General features: G+C 42.2%; 1 protein-coding gene across 6 annotated transcripts in view; it reads left to right on the plus strand.

Annotated features, from left to right (window-relative positions):
* The window catches only part of SYNDIG1 (synapse differentiation inducing 1), a 212,485-nt gene that overhangs the window by 117,994 nt on the left and 66,806 nt on the right, over window positions 1–27,685 (plus strand). The window contains exon 4 of one of the 6 annotated variants that reach the window (XM_071211591.1): window positions 14,440–14,535. The exons of the other annotated variants lie outside the window; for them this stretch is intronic. Coding sequence (XP_071067692.1) covers window positions 14,440–14,514 — 75 coding nt within the window. The 3' untranslated portion in view covers window positions 14,515–14,535. Of the gene's footprint in view, window positions 1–14,439; window positions 14,536–27,685 lie in introns of those variants that run through there. 6 annotated transcript variants of the gene reach the window in all.

Raw genomic sequence — 27,685 nt, forward strand, 5'->3', positions numbered from 1 at the left:
CTGTGCGCAGGGGGTGGTGGATTGAATTCTGTATCCTGATTTGGGCATGTTCTTGGTCTTGGGCCTCATGTTGGTGGATGGGGATACATTGTAAATAAGATCTCTTCAACATGTGACCTCAGTAAGGGGTGATCCCACTGAATCAGGTTGGGCTTACATCTGGATTCCTAGAGTTCTTTGTAAGCAGAGGAAATGCAGTAATAGTGAGAGAAAGCCATGGGGAAGAGCCAGTTGCTAGAAGTTAATGAAACCATGCAGAGAAAGGAGAAGCATCGTGTGTGCGTTGTCATGCAGCAGAAAAGCCAAGGACCCTGGACCACTGGCAGCCAGCCCCAGAATGCCACTATCTTCAGGGAGAATGCATCACCCAGCTGATGCCTGATTTTGGTCTTCTCCTCACCTCAAAACCAGGCACCCATAAATCCCCACTTTTTAAGCCAACCCATTGCATGGTATTTGTTTTAGCAGCTGAGAAACTAAAGCAAGAGGACATTTGTGACACCTAAAAGTGATGTTTGCATTCTTTTGTCTTTTATCTTGGATCACATTAAGGCTGTGCCAGCCCATTGGCCCACAGTCAATGAAGGCCAGGGAACAAACCATGAAACAAACCGTGGTGGCTTGAGTAATTCGCGCGGCGGTGACCCCTCGCCTTACATTTAAAACTCAGAGTGTTCTTCACCCACCCTTATTCTCTTGGGTCACATTCAGCAGGCAACTTCTCTATGCCTTAGTTTTCTAATCTGCAAAATGGTGTTAAAATAATTCCTGCTGCTTGGAGTTGGATGAGTGTTTGAGAAGGTAGTATGAGGGAAAGTCCATTAAGGTTCCTGGAAAGTGGCAAGTGCTGAACATACAGTCCTGGAAATCTGAATTGCCAGGGCACGGTATGAATCCAGAGGCAGTGGTACTTAGAAGGAAGCTCTCTGTCTTTTCTCCCACAGATTTCACTAATGTTAAAAAGTTGTTAATTAAGTAGCAGTGGCAGTAGAAATGATTTCTGAGTCAGGTGTTTCCTCAGTACTTGCCACATGCCTGGCACAACATTAGATGCTTCACACCCTTGCTTCTCAGAGTGGGGCCCTACACTGTCAGCATTAGCATCCCCTGGGAACTTGTTAGAAGTGCACATTACAGGCCCCACCACAAACTTGCTGAATCATAAATTCTGGACTGGGACCTAGGAATGTGCATTTTAACAAACACACCCTGATACATCAATGCCCACTCAAGTTAAAGAAGTGTTCATCTACATGCATGATATCATAGGAACTCTCTGACACAGGTAGTGCAATCAGCCCTACCTCGTGTGGGATGAAATCAGGGTTCAAATGGTCAGGTGGTATGCCTGAGGCCTCAGTTGGCAAGTCATGGGTTGGAACAAGGCCAGGACACCATCACTGGGCAGGCAGCTGGTTTGGTCCTGCACCGTGAGGAAGGGACTCAAGTCAGGGGTGAGGAGGGGGTTGGTGATGCAGCATTTTCTCCACAACTTCATTTTGCTACAGCAATGTTAATTGTTTTATCCAGTTCCCAAAGCAGGCAAGTTTTATCAACCAATTTATAATGAGAAAGTGTCAATATGTATAATTTTGGTAGTTTGGATCCATCCAAAAACAGATGCTTCTGAATGATGTTGAGGATAGGAATAAATCTCATAATTTGCTGAGTGGTTGCCATGAGCTAGTTAATGTGCATAGTTTATCTTATTTAATCTTTGCAGTAGGGCTGAAAGGCGAAAAGTTATTATTCCCATTTTACAGATGAAAAGCCTGAAGTTCCAAGATATTAAATTGTTCACAAAAACCACAGAGGAAGCAAGTATTGGCAATTGATGTAAATACCAATATTTCTAAGGTTTAAAAGCAAATCTTCTGCTATATAACTTTGGCTTTTACCTATTTGCAAGGAAAAAATAACAAAGAAGTAAGCATAATACTTGCTTCTAGACCCAGTGCCACCGCTGCTGGCCCGGAGGGTGTCACGGTTGAAGGACCATTGTAGACATGGCCACGGTGCCTGCCCTTATCATCCCTCACTCGGTCCTGTTTCACAGTGGAAATCTTGAGGCTAAGGCTTGAAAGCCACCCCCAGAGGAGGCCTTGTGTCTGGAGCTGGGAGCTATGGTGGGTCTGCAGGGTTCCTGCATGGCATTTACCAGCAGATATCTTCTGCTTTCAGACATTTACTACAACTTAATTTCATTTCATAAAATGTTTCTTTCCTTTATTAACTGGAACATTATCACAATAATTATATGAGAAAATGATACTGAGAACCTGTTTATGAATTTTATCAATAGCACCAGCAAAGGGAATTGGGCAAATTGGGGGGGGGGGGCGGAGGAGAGAATTTCTCTATGGTACTGAAAATCTAGATGAATAAGAATCCAACTTAGCTAATGGCAATGCTCTGTAGAGTCCATTCATTCATCCAGTCCTTATGTGTCAGGCCCTGTTCTGAGTACAAGGGAGATAGGAATGAACAAAACAGAGACAATCCCTACCTTTGCAGAACTTAAATCTAGTGAAGACAGACAACAACCTAAAATGAAATTATACAATGTCCAATAGCAGTAAGTATAAAGGGGAAAACTAATGTTGGAAATGGACATGTGTGGGACTAGGAATAAAATTTTAAGTAGGGTGGTTATGGAAGGGTTTCCTGAGAGGATGACATTTCATGATACAACTACAGGAGCCAGCCAGGGGGACATCTTGAAGAAGAAGTTTCCAGGCAGAAGAGACAGTCAGTGCGAAGGTCCTGTGGTGGGAGCATGCCTTGGTATTTATAAGGAATGATTTGGAGGCCAGCATGGATGAAACAGAGTGAATGCTGGTATAGAAATAGGAAAGAAAGTGAGAGAGGGGCCAAGGCAATGAATGGGGCCTTTTGGGCTTTCACTTTGGGATGAAGAGCCACAGGAAAGACACCATCTATTTAAACTCCATCAGGATACCTGTAGGGTCAAGAGCAGGAACACCATTTTGGAGGCTTTTGTAATAATCTAGGTCTGGGCTAGAATCATATCTGGAGATCTAAGAAGAAATGGAAAGTTGCTGAATGTCTTTTGGAAGAATGGCCAACCAATCCTTGCTGAGGAGTGTGAGAAAAAGGGAAAGGGAAGATTCCACCGACTGGAAAGGCAACTGTGTAGGAGGAGCATGGTGGAAGCTTGGCTTTGGCCACACCATGTTTGCAATGCCCTTTGGTCATTGAAGTGGAGGCATTGAGCAGGTGTTTTAGATGTATGCATTGGGGTTTGGAGAGATGTCTGAGCTGAGGCTATGAGTGTAAGATGAGACTGGAGCACTAACCCTTAGATCTAGCAATGAGGAGGCCAGTGGTAGCATTGACAAGAGTGGTAGCATTGACAAGAGTGGTTCCAGGGGAGTGTTGGATGTGAAGACATATGGGAGTGTGTCCAAGAGAGAATGGGAAGGAACTGCACAGCCAACATGAAGCTGTGGAAACTGGAAAAATGGTTACATGGATGGAGGTAGTGACTAGAAGGAGGGCATGTAAGGGACTTCTAGAATGCTGGAAATATTCTGTTTCTTTTATCTAGGTGCTGGCTTTACTTTTGTCAAAATTTATTAAATTTTACACTTATGGTTTGTGTACTTTTCTCTAAGTATGCTATAATTCAATTTAATCTTTTTTCAAAGATTTCTTTTCTTTACCCATTTCTCCCCACCCTCTTGCTGTTTGCATTTGCTGTGTCTGTTTGTTGTGTGCTGATCTTCTTCTTTTTAGGAGGCACTGGAACAGAACCTGGGACCTCCCATGTGGGAGGGAGCCACCTCCATTGTTGTGTCTCTCATTATGTTTTCCTCCATGTGTCTCTTGTTGCGTCATCTTGTTGCATCAGCCTATCATGTCAGTTCATCACATTAGCTTGCCATCTTTCATCTTCTTTAGTAGGCACAGAGAACCAAAGCTGGACCTCCCATGTGGTGGGTGGGAGTCAATTGCTTGAGTCACATCTACTTCCCTTCAATTTAATTTAAAAAAAGAGAGAGAAAGAGAAGACAGCAATTGGCTATGGAGAGTCTAGTTTTCTCTTTGAAGAGTTTGATTGTAAACTGAAAAAGAAATGGGGTAATATCTAGTTGGGGAGGTGATTGCTTTTAAATAAGAGAAATTATAGCATATTTGTGTGCTGATGAAATGATGCAATAGAGAGGGAAATATTGATGTTGCATAGTAGAGAGGGGTGGTGGAGAAGAACTTCTGGAAAGATCTTGAGGAGGTAGAAGGAAGTGCAAAGGGGAAGGACCAACCTTCCTTAGGTTCTCAGAGTTCATCCACCAAGGCAGGAGAGAAGGTGGAGATGTGGGTGAGGGTAGGTGTGCATGTGGGCTGATAGTCTCTTCCCACTTTTCCAGTTCATGAGTGGCATCAGAAACAAGGGCTTCACAGAGAGCCAGGGAGGGAGCAGGTGCTGAAGACTGAGGAGGAAGAATGAGGCATGAACAGCTTTCTGGGGCTGAGGGCCACTTGATTTTGGCAAGTGTCTTTGGATGTGCAGCCAATCCTCAGAGCTCCAGGTTTCTCTTCATCATCTTCTTCTGGGCAAAGGTGGGCATTAGCCATGGAATATCTGAAGAAGATCACTGAGCATGAGTTGTGTGGACTAAATGATGCAGGCAAAGCTATAATGATGGGCCATGGAATCTGAGTGGAGAAGAAGGGAAGAGAAGATGGGAGGGCAGTGAAGGGCAAGGAAATGCATGCTCTGCTCAGATGCTGCCCTGGTTGTGGCCACACACCTCCCCCCACAGCTGCTACAGCAGCCTTCGAAGAAGAGGTCTGTGGTTACCTCCAGATGAGGCTGGGACTGGTAAGGACCTGCCTCAGGTCTTATTTATGGGTGGCAAAGCCAGGGTTCTGTCCCCCAGCAGTGTCATCCACTTCAGAGTCTCTATGCAGAAATTGTCATACTTGTTGATGAATGCGCCCGAAATTGTGGCGTTTGGGGTGTCAGAACCTGTCGTTTGGAGAAACCTCATAGAACACATGAGGGGAACCCTGATTATTCCAATGTGTATTAAATTCTTCCCTTCTCCATCCATATCCTGGATATTAATACTGTTTATGACTGATTTGCAGGATTTTTGTCAAGTGTTTTCAGCCCATTTCCCAGAAAGAACCCAAACTTTTTAGGAACCTCCCTCAAGGCATTGTGCCTGTCAAAGAGAACAAGGACATAGCTTCCTTCCAGACTGTAAGTTTTTTTTTTCTTTTTTTTTCATTGTATTTTTTTGAAGATGCATAGATCACAAAAAAATGTTACATTAAAAAATATAAGAGGTACCTATATACCCCACCCCATGCCACTCCTCCCACATCAACAACCTCTTTCATCATTGTGGCACATCCATTGCATTTGGTGAATACATTTTGGAGCACTGCTGCACAGCATAGTTTATAGTTCACATCATAGTTTACACTCTCCTCCAGGCCATTCAGTGGGTTACGCAGGATATATAAATAAAGCTATTCATTGAGTTTCCTTATCATAGCTGTGATTTTGAGCTGCCATGCTAATCTTGTTAGAAAAGAAACAACCATGGGGCCATCATGACTTGGGTGACTTGCTCCATCTTTCCATCTTTTAATATGGAAAGAACAAAGTGATTTGCTCTTAGGAAAAAATGTGAGGATCCCTTTGCCTGGTGCTGGTTTTCTCTGGTGGAGAAGCTGTGGGAAAATCCAGAGCTTCCAGACAATGGACTGGCAGGGGCCTGCACAGAGATGGTCACTGAGGAAAGTCAAGAGCTTGAGAGACAGATGAGGCCAAGACACTGAGGGTACATAAGACATGTCTCACATTTCTCCTTCTAGAAGCAAATGCAGTGACCTAGATTCACCTCTGCAACCAATAAGCTGGGCAGCCCTTTAATTGCTCATGACTCTCAGTGCCCTTGTCTGCAATGCACAGTTGACTGCCCTCCCCTTCTCCACAGGACATGGAGCAGATACAGAGGTAGAACATAAGCTTGTTCTGCTCCAAATCAGACCTTACACCAAACACCGGTGTAGGTGATGCAATCGGCTGGCATCCATCCATCTTTCAGAAAATGCAACCAGTAGTTGAAGAGGATACTGTGCCTTGTGTGGGGCACAGAAGTGCTGTTGAGTGCAGCAGAAGCCTGCTTGGGTGGAGCAGTAACTTGTCCTCAGGCTTCTGCTCCTAGGCCCTGGCTCCAGCCAAAGGGCTGGTCAAGCAATCAAGCCAAGAACTGTCCTGCTGCAGACGTGGCACATCCCCCACACATGCCATGTGGGAAAAGGCCTCCTCACCACACTCTCAGGAATCAAGGTTTACAATACTAGCATGGCCTGGGGTTATGAAGCTCTGAACATGAACTGAACTAGACAGTTTGCAAAGTGCTTTATGTGTACAATTGCACAGTCCCATAAAAATGCAGTAAAAGTCTTATCACCATTCTACAGATGGAAAAAAAAACAACTAAAACTTGGAGAGTTTCCTGGGATATAGTGAATGACAGAATCAGGATTTGAACTCAGGACTGGACAGATTAAGGTTTCTGTTCTTTTTTATTCTTTAAAATTCACCCTGTGGGGAGCAGGTGTGGCTCAAGCAGTTGAGCACCTGCTTCCCACATGGGAGGTCCAGGGTTTGTTTCCAGTGCCTCCTAAACAACAACAAAAACAAAAAACAAGCTGAAAAAAACAACTCAGGGGAGCTGATGTGGATCAGTAGTTGAGCACCAGCTTCTCACATACGAGGTCCTAGGTTTAATTCCCAGCCCCTGGTACCTCAAAAAAAAAAGAAAGGAAAAAGAAAAAGAAAAAGGAACTCACATTGAGCCACTTTTTCAGATAAAGTTTACATATGGGATTTTATTTCCCCCTCACAAAGACCAATTAAAATGAGGAAGGTTCTAGTAGGCCTGACAGATGAGGAAGCTGATGCTCAGCAAGGTTGATTAACTCCTTTGGGGTCATACCACAGATCACTGGTAGAAGTAGAGCCAGACCCACAGAAGGTGAAGCTGTAAGGACACATGGGGTGCCCAAAGATTCCCTCCATGAAGGCTGTCATTTGGCTCCTAGTTCAGTCCCATTGAAATCAAGTACAATTTTTTTTCAGTTTAATACTGTTTGGTTTTGGTTCACTAGTATTCCCATGAAAAATATTTTCATTAGTTTTTCTTTATCAGTATTCCCCATGTGTTCTTCTAACAAATTGGTCAGTTTTGTGACTTCAAAAATTATGCTCTAGCATCCAATCCATTACTGGAAGAATGAGTTGAATTTGTAAGGAATTATTTTTTTATATTTCTCCTTTAAAAAAATGATGAACTCTCAGAGTATGAGGTATGTTAAAGTGCATTTCTCTAAGTTAGAGTAAAGGAAAAGAGATGGGGAGAAGGTCATCCAAAATGTGGGCAAAGAAGTGTTTTTTCCTTTCCTTTTTTTTGTTTGTTTTGCTTTGTTTTTTCTTGTTTTGGTTGTCTCTTCTTGTTTTTTTCCACCATTAATTTCAGGGTGATTTTCAAATTTTTCTTAGTTTGAAAATAACACTCAGCATAGTACACAAACATGATTTATAGCTTAACAAGCTATTTTAAAGCAAACAGCCAGGTAATCATCACCCAGGACAATGAAACGAATATCCCCAGGTCCCAAAAGTACCCCCTTCTGTGCTCCTTCCCGAAGACAGCTCCCTGCCTACCCACAAATTATCCACAGTAATACTTTTAAAGCATTCACTTCTTTACATATCTTCATTATTTTACCACCTAAATTAGATCTTTAAATATCTTTTATTAAATTAAGGTGGTTTCCTTCTACTTCACACACACACAAAATTTAATCAGAATGGATGTTGAATTTATTGAAAGATTTTTCTGCAAATGACACGATCATATGAGCATATTATTTTAATCTGCAAATGTGGTAAGTTGCATTGACAAACTTGAAAATATTCAACCAGCCTTGGGTCATAATTTATTATTTTTATGTTTTGCTTCATCTGTGTGCTTCTGTATTTGCATGAAAGTTTTGCATCTGTATTCATGAAAGAGATTTGTCTATGTTATCCTTTTTAGTCATTTCCTTGTCAGGTTTTGGTGTTAGTGTTATGCTAGTTGGGAAGAATTTCCTTTTCTTCCGTTTTTCTGAAGTTTGTGTAAAACTGGAATTATTTTTTTAATCTTTGGTAGTACTCACTCGTGGAGGTATCTGGTATCTGGGTCTGGAACTTCCTTTATGGAAGATTTAAAATTACTGATTCCATTTCTTTAATATTGATAAGTCTAATTATATTTTCTATTTCTACTGTCTATTTCAGCAAGTTGTATTTTTCTAGGATTTTGTTGGTTTCATCCAAATTATAAATCTTATTAATTTTTCAAAGAACCAATATGGGCCCTTCTTATTTTATATTTTAGAGATAGATGATAGATGGATGGATGGATAGATGGAGACATCAATATAAAAACAGACTTAGACTAGACATAAACCTCTTAAAAACAATAGTGTTATTGCTTTATACAATCAGTATTTGTTTGTATATACCCACATATTCTAGTTTCTTTGCTCCTCATTTTGTCTTGAATCTCTGACCTTCCAGCTTGAACAATTTCCCTCTGCCTAAAGAATATCCTTTAAAATTTCCTTTAGCATGTATCTACCTTGGTAAATTCTCTGTTTTTGTTGCATTGGAAATATGCTTTCATCACTTTTTTCCTTGCAAGTTTTTCCACTAGGTATGTAATTCTGGTTGGAAGTTCCCTCTTTAGTTGTGTCTAAACTTCTGTTAAATGCATTAGCTAGGTTATATTATGGATCATTTTATCTATCAGTTCTGGAATTTCTGAGTTCTTTTACAAATGTGCTATAATCCTTTTGTAGTCTCCAGTTACCTGCCAAGATATTCAAGTTTTTCTTGTTTCCCTGAACATAGTAAGCAAAGTTGTTTTTGTTTTATAGTGAATGTCTAATAATTCTATTGTCAGATATAGTTCTTGTTGTTTCTCCTACTTCTCACTCACGGTATAATTTCTTAGATGCATTGATTGTATTCTGGTCATTATTTTTAAAATAGCCCAGTGCAATCTTCCTTCAGTTAGTTTATTTGTTTCCTTTGTCCAGGACCTGGACACAATGTATCCAGGTTACTTTAGTCCAAGTTCAAGTTTTCATAATGATGCAATGCCTTCCAGTAATCCACACAAGAGCTAGCACACTCCTGCCTCACTTTTTTTCTTACAGTTTAGCTCTTTGCTCCACCTTATGCCAGAGGTTGTTTTTCCAAGATGTCTCTTGTTGGCAGGTTCTGAACCACAACTTGGATCTCCACTTCTCTACAAAGTAACCAAAATTCAGTCTCTCAGGCACCTCTTATGGCAAACATCACCAGGGCAAAAGTGTGACCATGTGCCTGGCTCTCCTTTCCAGATTCCTGTCTTCTGGCTTATCTTGGCTTGATAACTACTCATTTTTTGTTACCTCTTTAACATTTTAAAAATTATTTTAATATTTCATCAAGGTTTTTTAGCTGACTACAGCAGAAGGGTTACTAGTCTGGCATTACCAGCAGTTGAAATATACATTTCTCTTTTTCCTTAATCCTTTATACAGAGAAGGTCCTACCAAAGGAATTGAAGGTATTACCTTCAGTCACAGCATAAGTGCTGCTCATGTTAGTGCTAATCGCCTGGCCATTCTGGCTTGTTCCTCCTTCAAGGGTGGAAGCAATAATGGCAGAGGAGAAGCAAGCACCCCAATTTCAACCTTGTGCTGAGGAGGGAATTAGACTGACATAAATCTAGGAAGGCAGTTAGAGCCAGAGAACCTTGAGTGTAAATTAGAGTTTGTTCATTAATGGATCAGATTAAGCCAAGGACTAACATGTTAGAACTAGAACAGTAAGAAAAGAAGTCAGCCCACAGTATTAAAACAATAGTTTCTAAAATAGACTGATCCTTAGACCAGAAAATCTTTTTCATGAGGAAATGAGCAGACGTGGACCTCCAGGCACTGTAAGGTCACTGTAGAGAGATGGAGAGAAGGCCACAGGGGAAAGACATGGGAAAGTTCATCATCCCACCTCATCCCGGAGCATAGCTATAGTAAACCTATGACTGACAAGATAATTGAATTGGGACTTGTTCAAACATGAGTGTTTAAAGCAAAATGCTTTGGATGTTTTCAGAAGCTGTCACCTGTCCATCATTCTAACCACTTATCTCATCCAAACAAACCAGCATTTGCATTTTCTCCTCTCTAAATCTTGCCACAACCAAAGACAGACTTTTGACATTTTCAATATTCTTTTTTCCCCGAAGTTGTGCACTTAGAACATAGGCATTACATAAAAATGGAACCCAAGATATTTTACACTCTGGATTATGTTTTTCATAAGTATCAACTAGTCTTGGGAAAACATTTTATGTACTTGATCCTGTCTCTTTTGTATTCTCAAATTCATGATATTTGAATGTGCCCAGATTTATAATAAATTGAATAGCATCCGAAGACTGCATCTGGTGAGCACTAGCAGATTCAGAATAAACACAGGATCCAACTTTTTATATTGAGCATCACAGCTTAAACAAGGTTATAGGCAGTAGTTGGAGGTCATATGACCCAATGAGGGTAACTCCCAAATCAATAAGATGTGGTCTAGAGCAGGGGAGAAAGCCCTGGCAAGGGGTGTCCCAGCCACAGGACTTGGAGAGGCAGGAGAATGGGACTACATAGGAAGGGAAGTGCATTCAATGGGCAAAGTGGGTGGGAGGGACTAGGAGCAGACCCACTGCAGTCCCCCCAAGGTCAGTGACATGCAGGATTACAATGAGGGAATGGATGGAGCTACAAGGGCCCAGCCACAACATTAACAGCATTGGCATTGTACAAAAATGAAAAAAAGAACCATTGCTAGAACAATGAGACCAATATTTCTGATGGATATATTTTAACCTGTATCTGAAAAAGCTCAACAGTCATCAAGACCCCTATCTCTTTCTTTCTGTCTCATTTCTACCTCAAACTCTATCCATCTCTATTTAACTTTTAAGATCTGTTTTGCAACCTCTGGAGTTGAACAATTCCATATAAATATTAATGATATGGTTCAGCAAAGACAAATCAGATATATTTTTCCCTCTGGACTCTAAGCATGAGTCAAGTTACTGATTGTAACTTGTCTTGGTGTATAAGTGAACAAATGTATCATGTCTCTTTTGTTCTCTGCAGTGTATTGGATGCATTTTTGCAGTTATAGGTGACATGTTGTCTCAGTAATTAGTAACTTGATTTAATGATTGTCTGTAGCAGAGGAATTGAACATCCTGATCTTCCAAGGACAGTCAGGCAGTGCCTACATGTTTGGAAACTAGAGTTGAAATCACAGCACACAAGATTTTATGTTCTTACATGTGGTCTTATGGAACCCCTCTAATTACACTGCCCAATGTGAGATCATTTATTTAATTGCTGTAACTTAAGGTTTTAGGAGGTAGCATATCTTAAAAAGCAGGGTTGTTCTCACGTTTCTTTTGCATCACTCGTAAGTTAGAGGCCTTCTGCACAGGTTCACCAACATCCTAAGAACTAAGTAGCAGGTGCAGGGCCAGGAGCTCTTGGTTTTGTACTTTGACTCTCAGTGTCTAGTCACCTATGGAGCCATTTCTGTGACTCTAGGGACCAGCTTGGCCAGACACCAGGACATAAAATCAGCACTGAATACCCTGGTTGATGTCAGAGGCACCAAAAAGCCACTGCAGCTGTCTTTGAGCTCAGCCATGGGACCAACTAGTGCTGGTCTTAGATGGCTCATTAGAACTCTTTCCTCTGGCTACACTATACTGGGGAGGGGAGGGACTCTGGTTTCAAAGACCAGTGGGATTCCCTTCCTTCTGAACTGAAGAATAGGCCAAGGTTCCTGATGTTTCTTACAATGATGGATAATTAACAGAAGTGGAAACTTCCATTTCAATGAAATGGAACAGATATGTAGGAGACCATTAACACAGAGGCATTTTATGCCAGTATTCTTCAAAATTCTCATCTTAGGTTCTGATGACCTCATGCTTCTTTTTACTATCAAAAGTGTGCATTCCATATTAAAGTAAAACTAGTTATTTTATTGAACATTGAAATTATAAATTAATAAGTACCTTAGAAATAAAAAGAGCCAATCTGAAAAGTTAGAAATGTGTTATATCTAAATGATAAATACATTTATCATTCATAATATACATTCTGATATATATATAAGATATATTTTAAACATAGCAATGTATTTTCAAATACATTTTGGAAAACTCACTATTGTCTATTTAATCATTACTGTCAGGATTTTATGAAAATAGAAACAAAAAGTTTAGACTTTACGCTAAAGAGAGGCAGAGTTGTTTTTTTAGAAAGCCCAGTTCTGTGGACATATGGAAGATTGACTACAGGGGTGGAACTGGAGAGCAACAGGATTCTGTTTAGTCGCAAGTTGTGTGCTCATGGATTTGTCATAGAGGTAAAGTGACCTGAAGGAATGATCACCTATGGATTTTGACTCAGAAATTGACAAAGGCAAGCTGTAAAAGAAGCATGTTTGTGAAGGTGATTCTATAGTTTTTTTATTTGGAGTTTCCTCCGGGTGATTGAGGCAATGATGTCAATAGGGAGTGTGAAATAAAGAGATTGCAAGACTTATATGCTCTACACACTTTTCTCCTTTCATTTGGACTTGTTTTATTTGCCCATGATTGCCTCATGGGCATTCCTTTTGAAAATTTCTAATCTGTCTCAGCTGGAGAGTCAAAGTTGATCGAAGAATGCTGTCATCTTGCTGCCACCCAGCCACAACACATGGATTCAGCTAGCCTGGGAGGGTGGAATCTGAGTCTGAGAGGAGCCATACCAGTGCACATGCCTGTTTCTCCTGTTTATTACCTGTAATCTTCCCTCCACAAGAGAAAGGCAGTCACAGTGGGCCACATTCACAGCTATGGAGAAGATACCAGGCTCCATTCTTCACCCAGCTTCAAATGCTGGGATGCACAAGAAACTACAGGGACTTGGAACCCAAACAGCTCTATAGTTGGCACATCAGAACTCTGGAAATAACCAAAACTGGAAATTCCTTTACTAATGAATTGCATTTATATCCCCTTTTAAGAAAATCCAATGATTTTTAAAAAACTGAAAGATTTATAATAGGCAAATCAAGGGAAGTTATTTACATCCTAAAGACCTTAACATAATGTTTGTGCCTTAACATAATATCTTGCAAACTTACTTTAAATATATTTAAAATATAAGTTTATACAAAAGTCTATTGAGACATATTTCTAGGATTTCATTTTATTAGCCAAGGTATCAGAGCACTTTCAAAAACATCTGTGTAGCTAAATAATCTTATCTCAAAGAAGTTGTAGAATTCGAATACTTCCTTCCCGGTGAATAAATAATGAAAGATATTTTAATTATAAAGATTTGATCTACCAGTATCTTCTCAAATAAAGCAGAAGCTATCTAAAAATGTTGATGATAATGTCCTCTAAATGAAATTTTGAAAGTCATGATTCATCTTCCTCCACATGATTCTTTTCAGGTAAAAACACTTCACTAGGTGCTGAAACTATGTGCCCCCTTCCCACCAGAATCTATGTACTCAAGAAAATAGGGTACACACAGTTGAGAAGACAATTGGGAGAAAAACACAGTAAATGATGTGTGCTGACCTCCTGGATGTGACATGCATAAGGATGGCTATTATCTTAAAAATGGAAAACAAGTGTGGGAGAGGATGTGCAGTAATTAGAATTCCAGTGTATTATTGGTGGGAATATAAAATGATGCAGCCATTATGGATAGCAATAAAGTGGCTCCTATGAAATTTATGGAATTACCATGTAACCTAGCAAATCCACTTCCAGGTATATACCAAAGGAAACGAATACAGAGTCTCAAACAAATACTTATATACCAATGTTCATAGCAGCATAATTCACAATAGTGAAAAAGGTAGAAACAACTGAAGTGTCCATCAGCACATGACTGGACAAACAAAATGAGGTATATACATACAAAAAATATGTATGAATAACCATGAGAAAGAAATGAAGTTATGAGACACACTGCAACAAAGACAAAACTTGAAGATATTATGCTCCATGAAATAAGCAAGGCGCATAAGGACAAATATTGTATGATATCCCTTATAAGAGAAGTCTAGAAATAGCAAATTTATGTTTAGAAAGTAGATTACAGTTACCAGGGGATGGAAGGACAGAAAAAGAAAAAAAAAGTAAGGCAGCAGAACCCACTTTCCCTGTAGTAAGGAAAGGTTTTATTTAAGCTGTGCCTAAGGCAATAGCTACCTCTTAGATTCCCAGATAACTATAAAGACAGGGCTGAGCAATGGAAGGCAGTCATTTCCTTCCACAAAATGTCTCCTCATAGATGAGAGGTGGAGGCGTCTTTGGGACATGGAGCTGCCCTGGATGGTGCTTCAGAGGCAATCACCGGACATTGTAAATCCTCACAGGGCCCACTGGATGGAATGGAGGAGAGTATGGGCCATGATGTGGACCATTGACTATGAGGTGCAGAGGTGACCAAAGATGTACTTACCAAATCCAATGGATGTGTCATGATGATGGGAACGAGTGTTGCTGGGGGGGGGGGGGGGGGAGAGGTGGGGGGGGTGGGGTTGAATGGGACCTCACATATATATTTTTAATGTAATATTATTACAAAATCAATAAAAAAAAAATGTCTCCTCATCACTGTCAGAGACCCTCTCACTGGGTTACCCCACCCATCAGGTCAACTGTGAATGGGCTTTTTAAGTTGCTGTAATTTTATTGCATTTCCATCTGATCTTCGGCCATAAACACTGGCACAGCAGGACAGGACCCATTTCTTCAGGACACCCATAGTAGCTGCTCTTGACAGTGTCTTTTTTCTTGCCTCCTGGCTTAGCTTCAGTGTTTTTTTGCTTTTGTGTTTGTTTTTGGTTTTGGTATTTTGAGAGTTATATGACTCCCAGACAGAGAGCAAAGGAGTTGCCACATGTAGAGCTGTAAATTGCCACAAGCATGTACTGACATGGAGGGCATATGTGATATACTCCTCATTTTTATTGCTCTTTCTCTCCTTTTAGACAGGTCCCACTTTAATTTTAACCTGTGTGGATAATGCATAAAGTAGTAAAGAGACTTTGAAACGTGCAGTTTATTTACATTGGTCTATATCTGTATCTACATTAGCTTTGCATTGTAGAAATATTCAAGCAAACTCAAAAATAAAGAGGATAGAATAAAGAACCCCCATGTACTCAGTCTGTGAGCTTGTATAAAAGGTGACAAGGTGACAGCTCTGTTGATGGATGTCTCAAAAATAATTGCAAAGCTCAGTGATGAAGCAACAAATCATGAATGGCATCACTGCAGATTACTCTGGGGGTTTGGAAACAGCAAAATACATAGGCAGAGAAAAATGTATTTTAGAAATGGCCCCATTGTGGGGTTTAGTCAAATGCAAGTGATGAATTTATAAGCCCTGGGAGCAATCATCTCCTTAGGCCATGCCCCAAATCCCTATCACCTCCCCAACTCCACACTATGTGGTTCTCTAGCTTGTTCCATGGTTTGAGACACTTCAACATTCCTACCTCAAGCTACTATTCTCCCTGACCACTCCATCCAGACTGATGTTGCATTTTCAAGACAAGTATGAACTGCATGACTTCCACAGCTGCCTGCCATCACCTGTCCAGCCACCTGCTACCTTGCTACCCAGCCTTTCCAAAACCACTAACTCCCATTCCATGCCCACCACCACCTGCCACCTCCAGAAGAGGTTTTTGGCAATCTCTTCTCGGTCACTAAAGAAAAGAAACAGGAGCCTCCAAGCCATCATAGGGACAACTTACAGGCAGTAAAACACTAAGAACAGACTGGGGAGTCTTTGTGTGCTCACCACAGGAATCTGCGTAAAGATATGGAAATCAAATTTCTCATCCAGTTAAATTTGCACTGCTGGATGAAGAGACCCTATCCATGGAGTTTAATTTTAAAATAAGTCTCTGCTCTTCTGAAATGATTTTTAATGAGTTTGGCCTGGTCATTAAAGATGGATAAAGTGACTTGCATCCTTTTGAGTGACATGCAGAGTTTGAAAACTGAGATGAATCTTGTAAGTGATGACTCTTCATTCCAGAGCTATGTGCATCCATGCACTGATTCCAGTCTCCGCATCCTTGGTGCTCCGTGCATGGTTATACACATAACCATTGCAGTGAAGGGGACCAGCACTAAGCAGCCTGAGCTTGTGCAATCTCCCCATCTATTATTCTGCAGCGGGGTTCCTGAGTCATGCCACAGAAGAAACTTAGATTTATGCATCACCTGATTGCTCCGGCCTTTAAGCTGATTTCCAGGTAATTGGAAAGGTATTTCACAAGTAACAGTCACAGCATGGCATAATTTATTATGCATGAATATTGAATCATGAGCAAAGTAGTTGTCTAAAGATAAGCCAAGGTGATAGTCTGAAGGAAGCCAAAACCCTTAAGAAACCCTCTAATCTTCTCCCTACCTGACCCAAGTGCAGTAAGTTTGCTCAGGTACTCATAGGTATTCTTTGCTGAGAGCGGTGCTTAGCACTTCTCAGGGATAGGGAGACTTGGCTGCAGGGTGAAGTGAGGTCATTTAGGCAGCTTTACCTACGGAAAAGGCTTACATTCTACCTTGTGGATCCTTCTCTTTCATGTTCCTTCTACCCTGATATAAGGACAGGAAATCTGTTCAACTGGCATCTCATTTCTTTAGTCAGAAGGTCCTGGGTGGGCTCCCAGGAATGATTCCTTGTGAGTCACCTAGAATCTTCTCCCATACCTGAATCTTACGAGGCTCAGGATGTTTCAGGTGCTGCCTACAGTGTTTTATTTTTGCTAATGAAACTAATGCTTGTCCATTTACAAGACTCAAAACTGTTGCACCACAGTGTAAGGTCCCCTCTTCTTCTTCCTCTATGGTCTATAGGTTTGGAATCCTGAAATTCATGCTCTGCAATAGCCCTTTAGTCACCATTCCTCTCCCAGTGTCTTTGTACTCCCCTAGGTTCTCATGACCTCTTTTCTGAACCATTAAATGGCAGTCCTGCTCATCACCCTGTTCCCAGAATCTGCCTTTTCCAACCTATCTCCCAAAGTCCCCAAGCTAATCTTCCTAAGTCCAGATAGGCTCCTGCCATACCCCAGCCCAAGAGACTTCAGTGGCTCCCAAGGAGTCAGGAAGATAGGACAGAGGTCTCTGCCTTGGACCACTCTTCCTTCCCGCAGCAGACTGCCCAGGACAACTCTTGCATGGCCATGTCTACCACCCACTCCAGGAATCTTTCCTTGGTCCCACCTAGGGGCTTACCACCTCTCCAGAAACATGAGATGTGTGGTATCTCGCCACCTGCTGTGTGCACCTGCATCTTCATCTGTGACCTGAGGGGAATATTTCAGAAGTTTGCTCAGTTTACATTCCCTTGGTGCTGAATTTAGAAGTAGTAGGGACTCAAGAATCACAAGGAATCAGACAAAACCCAGCTTCTTGTCAGTGACAGACTTGATTCCTATGGATGCAACACACCTATAAGTTAGGTATTTTAAAATAAAAGATGTGGACCACACAAGCCCCCCTCCCTGCTGTCTAGTAATTACACACATTAACAAAAGTGTCCTTGATTTATCTAATCCCATTGGATAATTTTGCTAATATTTACATATGCATTTAATGACAATAGCAAGAAAAACATTACCCTGGCGAATATCACATTAATTTATCTATCAAATTCTGTATGTGCATGATGGGTTACGTGCAGGCAATTCTTTCTGCTCCATTATTTGTGTAAGAGCCTTTCATGAGGAAAGCTGATTCTTCTGGAAATTCTTTATTAATGCTCAGCATCACATTAAGGGCATGGAGATCAAAAAGTGCCTCACCAAAGTCTCAGCAAAGAACAGCCCTTTCTCCAAATAATCCCTTCTTTTCATTAGATGAGAACAGTCTGCAAGTTATGAATAGGGGTGTCTAATTTATGGCCAGGACTTAAACTCTGGTTGCCAGGACAGAAATCAGAAACACCCCAAATTCTCCATCTACTTGGGAACATTGTGACTGGTCCTGCTGACATAAACATCCTGGTGCCCTTGTCTTAAAGAAGAGGAAAGAAGCATGCAAACAGCATGCATGATGCGTAGCTTCCCGACCCATAAAAATGAAGAACAGCTCTGCAGCGGGACTTAAAACTGATCTTGGTACAACCGTTCATTAACCTGCAAAATGATTCATTTTATTTCTGAGCAACTGAACAGAATTCAAAAGCTAGGGGAAAAGGCTTAAAGCAGAGTCAACCTTAGATATTTTCCTAAACATATCTTAGCTCAAAAGTAACCACTTCAGCTCCCAACATAGAATTATAATCATAGTTTGTCATCATCAGAAAGAGCATATTAAGGGTTTCAGCTCTCAGTAGTCAAGAGTCAGGAACTCGAGAACTAGGATTTGTGCCCGCTGTGGACACGTCACTGTCAGCTGCTCAGGTACAGAGACAAGTCACGCAGCACTCACATCAGTGACAGCAACCCCAGGCACTCCCATCACCTACTGAGTGCTGGTCAGGCAGCATGCTAAGTGTTTTTCCAGCTCTCATGTGCACAGTTCCTGCTGCAGCTCTGAGATGAGATTGTGCCACAGATAAGGAAACTGAGTCACAGTCGCAGGCCCATGTAAGGAGTGGTAAGCTAAGGAAGCAAACCCTGGGTGGAGACCAGAGCCCTGAACAGGCATTCCCCAAACTCTGCTAAGCTGTCTCCCCACAAAGCCAGTCTTGAGATACAGCACGTCAAGTGCTCACATAAAGGCTCAGAGAGTGTAGAGTTGTAATTTCAGGTGTCCCCAACCATGTGACTACAGGCAAGCTCCCGGCCTTTCCCAGACCTCCAGCCCCTCCCTCTAAGATGAGGTTAAGGATGGCCATCTCCCATCACAGATCCTTACAGTCTGACCCAGTAAGAGGGAGGAACATGCTTTGCAAAGTTGGAATCGCATTCAGAGGAACAGTGTCATCTCACACTACTACAGTTTGAAGCTGGGTGGACCCCAGAAAATCATGTTCTTCAAGCTAATCCATTCCTAATGCTATGAACTTACTGAGGGTGGAACCTCTTGATTAGGTTATTTTAATTAAGGCATGGCTCAGAGTGCATCTTAATCTGTTTACTAATGTCCCTTATAAGGAGAATGAAATTCAGATGAAGAAGTAAGAAAAACCATGGAAGGCAGAAGCCTGAAAGCAATGAAACCTGGAGAAGGGAGAGACCAGAAACACTGCCATGTGCCTTACCATGTGACACAGGTGTCTAGGATCTGAGCAGCTAGTCTTCAGGGAGAAAAGCATCTCCTGAAGAAGCCATGATTTGAACATTCTCATGGCCTCAAAACTGTATTCTTGTAAGCAAATAAACCTCTATAGTAAAAGCCAACTCATTTCTGGTATATTGCATTTTGGCAGCCCAACAAACTATCATACAAAACTAGACAGCCTTCCATTGCCCTTACCTACCTCCCTCCAAGGCGAGTCATAGCCTAGACCCAGCATGACCTTTCCACTCCCTGCTATCCGCTTCCTATAAAACAGACGTGTACCCCCTGCATGAAAGCTTCAGGAGTTCCCCAGGGCCCACAGGATACAACCCAGATGCTCTGGACTCATCTTAGCCATGACTTGGCCTCAACCTACCTACCAGGTCCTGCCTGCATCCCTTGTGCCCACCAACTTCAGGCCTTGGGAGATCCTCAGTTCCCATGCTTTGCTCCCCAGCCCACCTCAAGGCTTTCCCTGAGAAGGCTCTTCCTTCACTGTCATCCACTGTCCTGCTTTGTGAGCTCCTGCTCAGACCACACTGAATCACCTCTTTTATAAAAGGTTTCCCCCAAACTTCTCTAGACAGAATGACTCATGCTCCCTGCTATGCCATGAAGGTCCCTCTTGGGTATTGAGTCATGTTTTCCACAAAAGATATGTCCAAGTCCTAACTCTGATCCTGTGGGTGTGAACCACTTATAAATAGGATCCTTGCAGATGCTATTATTATTTAAGGTAAGCCCCAACTGAAAAAGGACGGGCCTTAATCCAACATGGCTGAAGTTCTTATAAGCAAAGGGAATTGAACACAGAAGTGGAAGCCAGAAGTAGGAGATACCAGAGAGAGAGAGATCACCATGTGAGAGAGAGCTGCCAGAAAATGATTACCAGAATGGTACGGACTTTGGAGAATGCATGCCCTTGCCAACACCTTTATTTTGGACTTCTGGTCTCCAAAACTGTGAGCCAATAAATTCTTGTCATTTAAACCAAACTGTGTGGTATTTGTCATAGCATCCCTGACAAACTAAGACATAGCCTTTGAACAGTAAGTGCTTTTCTAGTTACAGTGAGGGACTTTGAGGAATATTTCCAGTTTAAGCCACGACCTTCAAGTGACAAAGATATAAACAACTGCAAATTAAATTTGGGTCTGAATTCTTGGCATTTTCTGAGAGGACAGAATGGGAATACAGGGCTTTGGGGGTAGCTTGAATTAAGAGGGTGTGTTGCCTCCCAGGTAGAGGAGCAAGAACTTTTTACAAATGCTGATTAAAGTTTATAAAAAAGAATCTCTGATGATCAGCAGGGGTTTTGCATGACTTTAAAATTCTAACATGCATAACTAGAGTTCTTTTCTATTCATGCAATTTGTGACTTGGTAAAGGAACATAATAGATCTACAGTGTTTTCTTTGCTGGTTGGTTGGTTTATCCAAGGATAAAGAGAAAAGCTGGCATGTAGGAGCATGTTTCCCAAAGCTTTCCACTCTAATTGGCTTAGAAAAGACAAACTGAGGGAAGCTAATTTAAAGTTCCTAATTTGCGATTGTGGAGTGATTGAGAGAACGTATTCAATTAGATCTTAGAAACTGGGATTAGGAAAATCCAAACAGCGTCGGTTACATGTGGGGACTGAGCCAACCTTCTCCTTGGACTCTTTTTGAAAGTTGTCAGGGTTTAAATAAAACACAAATGTAATTAAAGTGCTAATACTTGAAAAATTGCCATCAGGGAGAAGTCTTGTTTGGCCTATTTAAATGCTTAGAATGTACTAGGATATTTATTACATATAAATTAATGTAACCTAAATGAATGAGACTTGCCTTCCAGTGCTCTTGCATGGAGGGAATGAAATGAACAGAATTTAACAACACCTTATAGTTTGTATCAAGTATGGGACAAAGTTCTAAAATTTCTGATTTGTTGGATTTTTGTAATGCAAGTTTATTGCTTTCAAGTACTTCTATTACCTTGCAGTTAGCTAGTTTACATTTCAAAGGAGTTGGTTTCCAGTGAACTACTTTAATAAATGACAGCTAATAGTAGAAATTAACAAATGATTTATGCATATTTATCAAGTTCTTCCAAGTATTTGTATCTTAGGTAAGTTAAGAAGTTTATTGCTAATATTTTGCTAACCCCCATTTAGTGGGCCCACAAAGCTTTTTGTCCATCCATTGACATGTCTCCATGTGAAATCCTCTTCCTCTTACAGATCAATTCGTTTTACACGGCTTTAGCTCCTGGCATCCCTCTAAAATGAATCAAGGCAGGGCCATAACTCCAGTGTTGCAGAAGACAATGGGGTCACTGAGCTTCAGTGATGCCTTATTACCCACCTAAAATCTGCAAGGCAGTAAAGGGGAAGGAAAGGACTAGGCCCACCTCTGAGCCCAGGATCTACCTTCTCACTGCTCCTCTCTGCAGCCCCTCCTGCCTTCCAGAATTCTGGTTCCAAACTAATGTAAGCAGTGTTTTCCCATCTCCCTTGATACCCCTATGGAGACAGTGAGCTGAGCGGGGGCCTGGGAGCATCCCTTCCTGTGCTCACATCATTCTCCCATGGCTCGGGGCTGGGTGGTCTTCTGCCTTGCACTTTCAGGGGTCTCTCTGCAGATGGGACACAGGCCCTCAGTTTACCCCCACTCTGCTGTCCCTGAAACTAGCCTTCACCATCACTACTCAATGTGATATTTCCAGAGTCCCCAGATAGCCTTTTTTCAGCTCAGAGAAGGTGCAATTCTCCTTCTCTCCTGTCTTAGCTTGCCAACGGGCTGCAGATGCAAAGTACCAGAAATGTGTTGGCTTTTGTAATGGGAAATGTATTACAGTAAAAGTTTACATTTCTGAGACTGTGGAATGTCCAGATCAAAGCACCATCAAAGAAGCTTTCTCAGCAAAGTCAGCTACCGTTGATCACGGTATCAGCCAAGGTCTGACAAGTCTGTACTTTCTCCTTAGAACTCAGCTGTTGTTGATCAGTCATTGCTTCCTGGGCTTAGCTCCTTGACCCTCTTGGGGCTTCTCTCCTTTAGCTCAGCTATGGGAGAACCTTTCTGTCACATGGCTGGATCAAAATGGTGGCTTCCTTTTCCTGTATCTCTTCCTCTGAGTTTCCATTTATATAAGGTCCAGCAAGAAGGCAAAGACTCAACCTGCACGATGCCTGACATAGTCTGGTCCAAAGGGTCTCAGACCCACAGGAATGGATTAGTTCAAGAACATAATCTTTTTCTTTGTGAGATTCACCAGAATCAAATTGTCACATCACCCCTCTCTTCTCCTCTCTTCCTCCCCCTCCTCTCCCTTTTTAGTCCCTCCTCTCTCTCTCATCTTCTCTCTTCTCCAAAAGATGGGAGGATCATGGACCCCCAAAGTTTTGACAGAGAATTTACAATATCCATGAGCTTGGATAGGAAACCATTTACACCATTATTTTCACCACCCTTTAATGGAAATATAGCTCTTCCTCCAATTATGAATGGGGGCAGGGAATTAGTAAAACTGTTTGTTTTCCAGAATTGACCAACCTCATGGTCAGAGCCACAAGGCCAGGGCATTCAGCTCCTCTTGAGCTCCCTCTGTAGTCTCTTAGTTCCATCCATGCCCATATGTTCAGAACTGCCCTGGGTTTCCCTTCTCCTTTCAGTACCAAAAGCTTTAAGGGAATTTCCAACCCAGTTGCCCACTTACATTCACAAATTGGCAAACAGAGATTGCCTTGTGTCGATTACCCCACAGTTTGCAAAGGGCTTTCCCACATTTTTTCCCACTGAGTTTTCACTGCAGCCCCATGAATCCAGGCACCATTTTAAAAAGTTTAAAAACCAAAATTCACCATTACAGATAGATCAGAGTCCATGTTGAGAGTTGGCAGCCAAGCCCAGACACAGCACCCTCTCCTCTGTCTCCCCTCTGTGCAGGGAGGGACTGCCCTCTGCACTGAGGTCCCTTGGATCCCATCTGTCTGGCAGCCCAGGTTTCTGGGTCATGGAGAAGGAGAGGCATGAGAGGGTTCACACCAAATTGAAGCTGGAAAGGGAAATGGGCAGGAAGAGTACAAGGGGAGCTAGAAGGCTCCAGCCTCTTGCTCTCAAATGCTGAGTACACCAAGCTGGAGCTTTTAGGGGAGGAAATAATTTCATAACTTAGGTTTGTTATTGCTATTCCTGATTTTCTTGTAAATTGTGCATTTCAAAAATCTTCCCTGAGGACCCACTGTGTGCCAGGTATTGGGGACACAGCAGAGAGAAAGATCAGGGCCCTGTGCTTGGAGGAAGTTAGGTCATCTGCCAGTGAGCTGAGACAAGGGTCTGCACCAAGAAAGCAGTTTTTGGAAACAATTGTCTGCCTTCTGCCTTCCCACTCCCAGGACCCCATATTCTCCTTCACTTTCCCATTGTCTGCCTTCTGTCTCTCTGCTCCAATGGGACTGAGAACCTTCATTCTCTCCTCCTGGGCCCTTTTGCTCAGCTATCCCGCTCCTGGCCAGACTGCTCTTTTGAGGTCCAGTTCATTTTCTCATAAGACATAAATGATGAATGAGTAGATGGAGAAAAGGCACACAAGGCCCCTTGCACATGCTGTGGGTGAGCAGGCACCTCCCTGCACCCCTCCACCAGCTTGGAGGCCACGACCCCACTGGTCAGTGACCAGGACTGAAGCCCACAACCTGTCCTGGGAAGGGGTTCCTGCATCCATCTGTTGTCCCCACCAGAAAGCCAGCTTTCCTCCTTGTCAGCGCCATTCCTTCATCTTCCTCATCTCCCAACTTAAGTCACAAACCTGTTTTGGAATCCATCCTCTTCCCTCCACCCCTACCACCTCCTTCAAGTGCAGCTTTAGTTGTCTTTATTCCCCAATGAACTTAGACTTGGTCTTCTGTTCACTTTCACAGGGTCCAAAAGAAAGCGTATGTCAAATACCTGAAGCAGGAGTCAGTATTCCCCTGGATGAGGTGAGGCAGAGACCTTGAATGGGACTCTTTGGGAGTGAACTGCTCCCTTTTCCCTCCAATATCAGTTAACTGGGAGAACAGAAAATGGCAGACGACTGGTATGAATTCACTAGAGATTGGAATGAACTTGCATTGCATTTCTTGTGATGGTGTTTGCGTTCTTCTCAAGTGTGGCAGCGCAGACATGAGTGAGACACAATATTTAATCTGCACATAGATAAAACTCAGCATCCAAATGGAGTTAGCTTTGTAATAGCTCCTTCTTTCCTCCCAAGCTGTCCATAGCCCCAGGTTAAGACTAACATTTACCTAAGGAAAGTCAGAGGGTCTCAGACTCCCAGAAAACTATTTCAGTTCACTTTGCTCAGTGGAATTTGCAGGAAGCCTCTCTCTCTCCTCACCTGCAGGCCAGTGTTGTTTGGAGGGGCTGAGAGCGATCTGGAAGCTCGATGCCACAGCTTCTCTGCACTCACAGCAGCCAGCCCGTGGACCCCCATGGTCACCGCCGGGTTCTCTCCTTTCCTGGCAGGCTCATCCTAATTCGCACATTATCATCCATGCTCGCCTTTTCCTGTGCCTCATCGCAAAGTCCCCGAAGAGAAAAAGACATCATCACGACAGCAGTTTCATTACTTTTATATTTTAAAGCTGGAAAAAAGATGTTCTGTATTCAAAGATCCCTTCCCACTGTGAAAAATGCTAATATCCTCACTTAATAAAGCTAATGGAATATTTCACACACCTAAAATTGTCACAGTGACCTTTTCCATTCCCAAAGAATCTCTTCTTTTGGCTTTCTCACTACTTCCCCTCTGCCTAGCTTCTTTGGGCCATTTCTGATATCAGAATCCCTATACCAGGTTGGCAGGGCATCTTCCAGGTTTATCATTTCATTGAAGCAATAACAAGATTTACGGAGAGAAACAAATGAAGTTTCTTTTCTCCAGTTATGACCTTTGCAAATTCTCAGACTTGTCTATGAGAAGATTCAGACCCTGGGAGTGACTACAAGGTGCAGTTCAAGTCCCAAACAGGTTTTTGCTGGAAGCCTTTTGGAATTTAGAACTGCAAAAGGGTCTGGAGAAAGGAGGTGGTGTTGAGTTGATCACTTTAATAGTTTTCATGCTGGAAAAGTAAAAAGCCTGGGAGTTTGACTTACTAGTTTGACAATTATTGGGCCATAGGGATCTTTTTTTTTTAATTATCCTTTTTTAAAGTTAATAGATCACACAAAACATTACATTAAAAAACATAAGAGGTTCCTATATACCCCACTCCCTAACCCCCATCATTTTTTTTAAGATATTTTTTTGAAGATTCATAGATCACAAAAAATGTTAAAAAATATGAGAGGTGCTTTAATGCAGGTAAAGAGGAAAAATTGGGATGGGCAAGGGCCGGCTTGCCCATCCCAGTTGTCTGGAACCCCAGCTGTCTGCCAGCTCAACTCAGGGCCACTGTGTCAGCCTCCCTTTCTAGCTGAGCTGGTAACCCAGTGCTCAACTGTCTCTGGCATATTTAAGTCTGCTTTTTGTAAGTGTTGCTATATTTAAGGGAACTGAAGGCAGCAAGTCACTGTGCAGCCTGATCAGAGTGTCCTTTCATTCCTCCCAGCCTTTAGGAAGTGGCAAGAGAAACAAGAAAGCCCATAGTCAAGGTGGAACTAACCAGAAGGCATTGTTGGGAGGGGGCTGGGAAGTGGGTAGAGGATAAAGTTCAGAGAATTCTGTTGTTCTTAATTTTCCATCCAGAAAGTCACTTTTCCTCTCAAGGTTTTGCTTGTTTCTTCTAAGAGGAGGAGAGGGTGACAAGAATATTGCAGTTTCCAAAAGGGGCAGCCACATCAAAAAAGGAAAAGCAGCAGCAGAAGTTTGATGGGCCCAAGTTATGTCTCACATGTATAGATCTGACCGCCTTCCCTTTTTCTCTGCCTCCTCCTGCCCCTTTGCAGCCCCTGTGTTTTTGTTAGTGGATGGTCCTCATGGGATCTGGTATTTGAGTGGTGTGAACAGGAACATGCCTTGGCATACACACTCATAATTTAAGGACCTCACTCATGCATTGCATTTATTTTTAATGTTTATATTTCAGATAAATGTATTATTGTCACTATAGGATAGTATAGCCCCTACTGGCTGCAGACTTTCCATTGTCTTACTAAGTCAAAAAGCTCCAGGGATAAAAGGAAGCCATTTTCTAGGTAGTGACCACAACATGCCATCTCTCTGGCCCCACAAGGTATGATCCAGCCTGACTTTCTTGTCTAAACTCAGAGTTAGGTATCTCCCATTTAAGAGCAGCACTGGGGGTGGGGTGAGAGGGTGGGGGGTGGAACAGGGAGATAGGGTGAAATTAAACTTCCTGAGTCCAGAATCAGCATGACGTAAGGTACATAATCAAGTTTTGCATATTAGAAAACTAGAACCTGGAAAGGTTAAATGTGGACTCGAAAGTTCACTAAGTAATAAGAAGGGGTATGGGAACCAGACACCACTAAGAACTTCCACAGGACTGCTAGGAGAGGGGGAATTCTTCTATTGCAGGGTAAACTTGTGTATTCCTCAGATGCTCCTGTCCACAATTTGTGTAATTCTTACTGGCTTTGCAGTGAAAATGCTTCACATATAACACCTGCTTTCTGTTTTCTGATAATTCTGGAAATTGTATTTAGGATGTTGATCGAGTTATTATTGCTGCAAAACAAACCATCCATACCTAATGCCATAAAGCAACCCTCTTACCATGCTTGTGGTTTCTATGGGTAAAAGGAGGCCAGGCAAGCACAGCAGAGATGGTTTGTCGGTGGCGTGATGTCAGCTGGGCAGACTCAAGGCTGGGAACGACGCAGCAGCTGGGCTGGAGTCTTCTAGGGACTTCTTCCCTCCACGTCTGTTGGTTGATAGGGACTTTTGGCTTGCACTTCAATCAGGCTGTCCCACAGGAGTTCCCTGACATGGCCTTTCCCTGCGACTTCTCCACATGGGCTACTTTGAGCTTCCTCACCGCACAGCAGCTGGGTTCCAAGAGTGAGAGTCCCAAGTTTTCAAAGCAGAAGCAGAAAACATTTTTATGACCCAACCACCGAAGTTAGGCAGCATGATTCCCGCTGTTCTCCATTGGTGTGAGCGTTCACAAAGGTCTGTCCCAATTGACAGGGAGGGGACATAGATGCGTTGTCTTGATGTGGGAGTGGCAAGGTATTAGAAGACTACGAGGGCCTGGAAATATTGCCGCAGGCGTTTTTTTTTAGGAAAACGTAATCTACCTTAGAATCTTGCATTTCTAAAGATGTTATTGTTAGAGGTTTGCAATAATTAACAAGCTGTAT

Source organism: Dasypus novemcinctus, chromosome 24 (assembly GCF_030445035.2).
Source record: "Dasypus novemcinctus isolate mDasNov1 chromosome 24, mDasNov1.1.hap2, whole genome shotgun sequence".
Classification (NCBI taxonomy): Eukaryota; Metazoa; Chordata; class Mammalia; order Cingulata; family Dasypodidae; genus Dasypus; species Dasypus novemcinctus.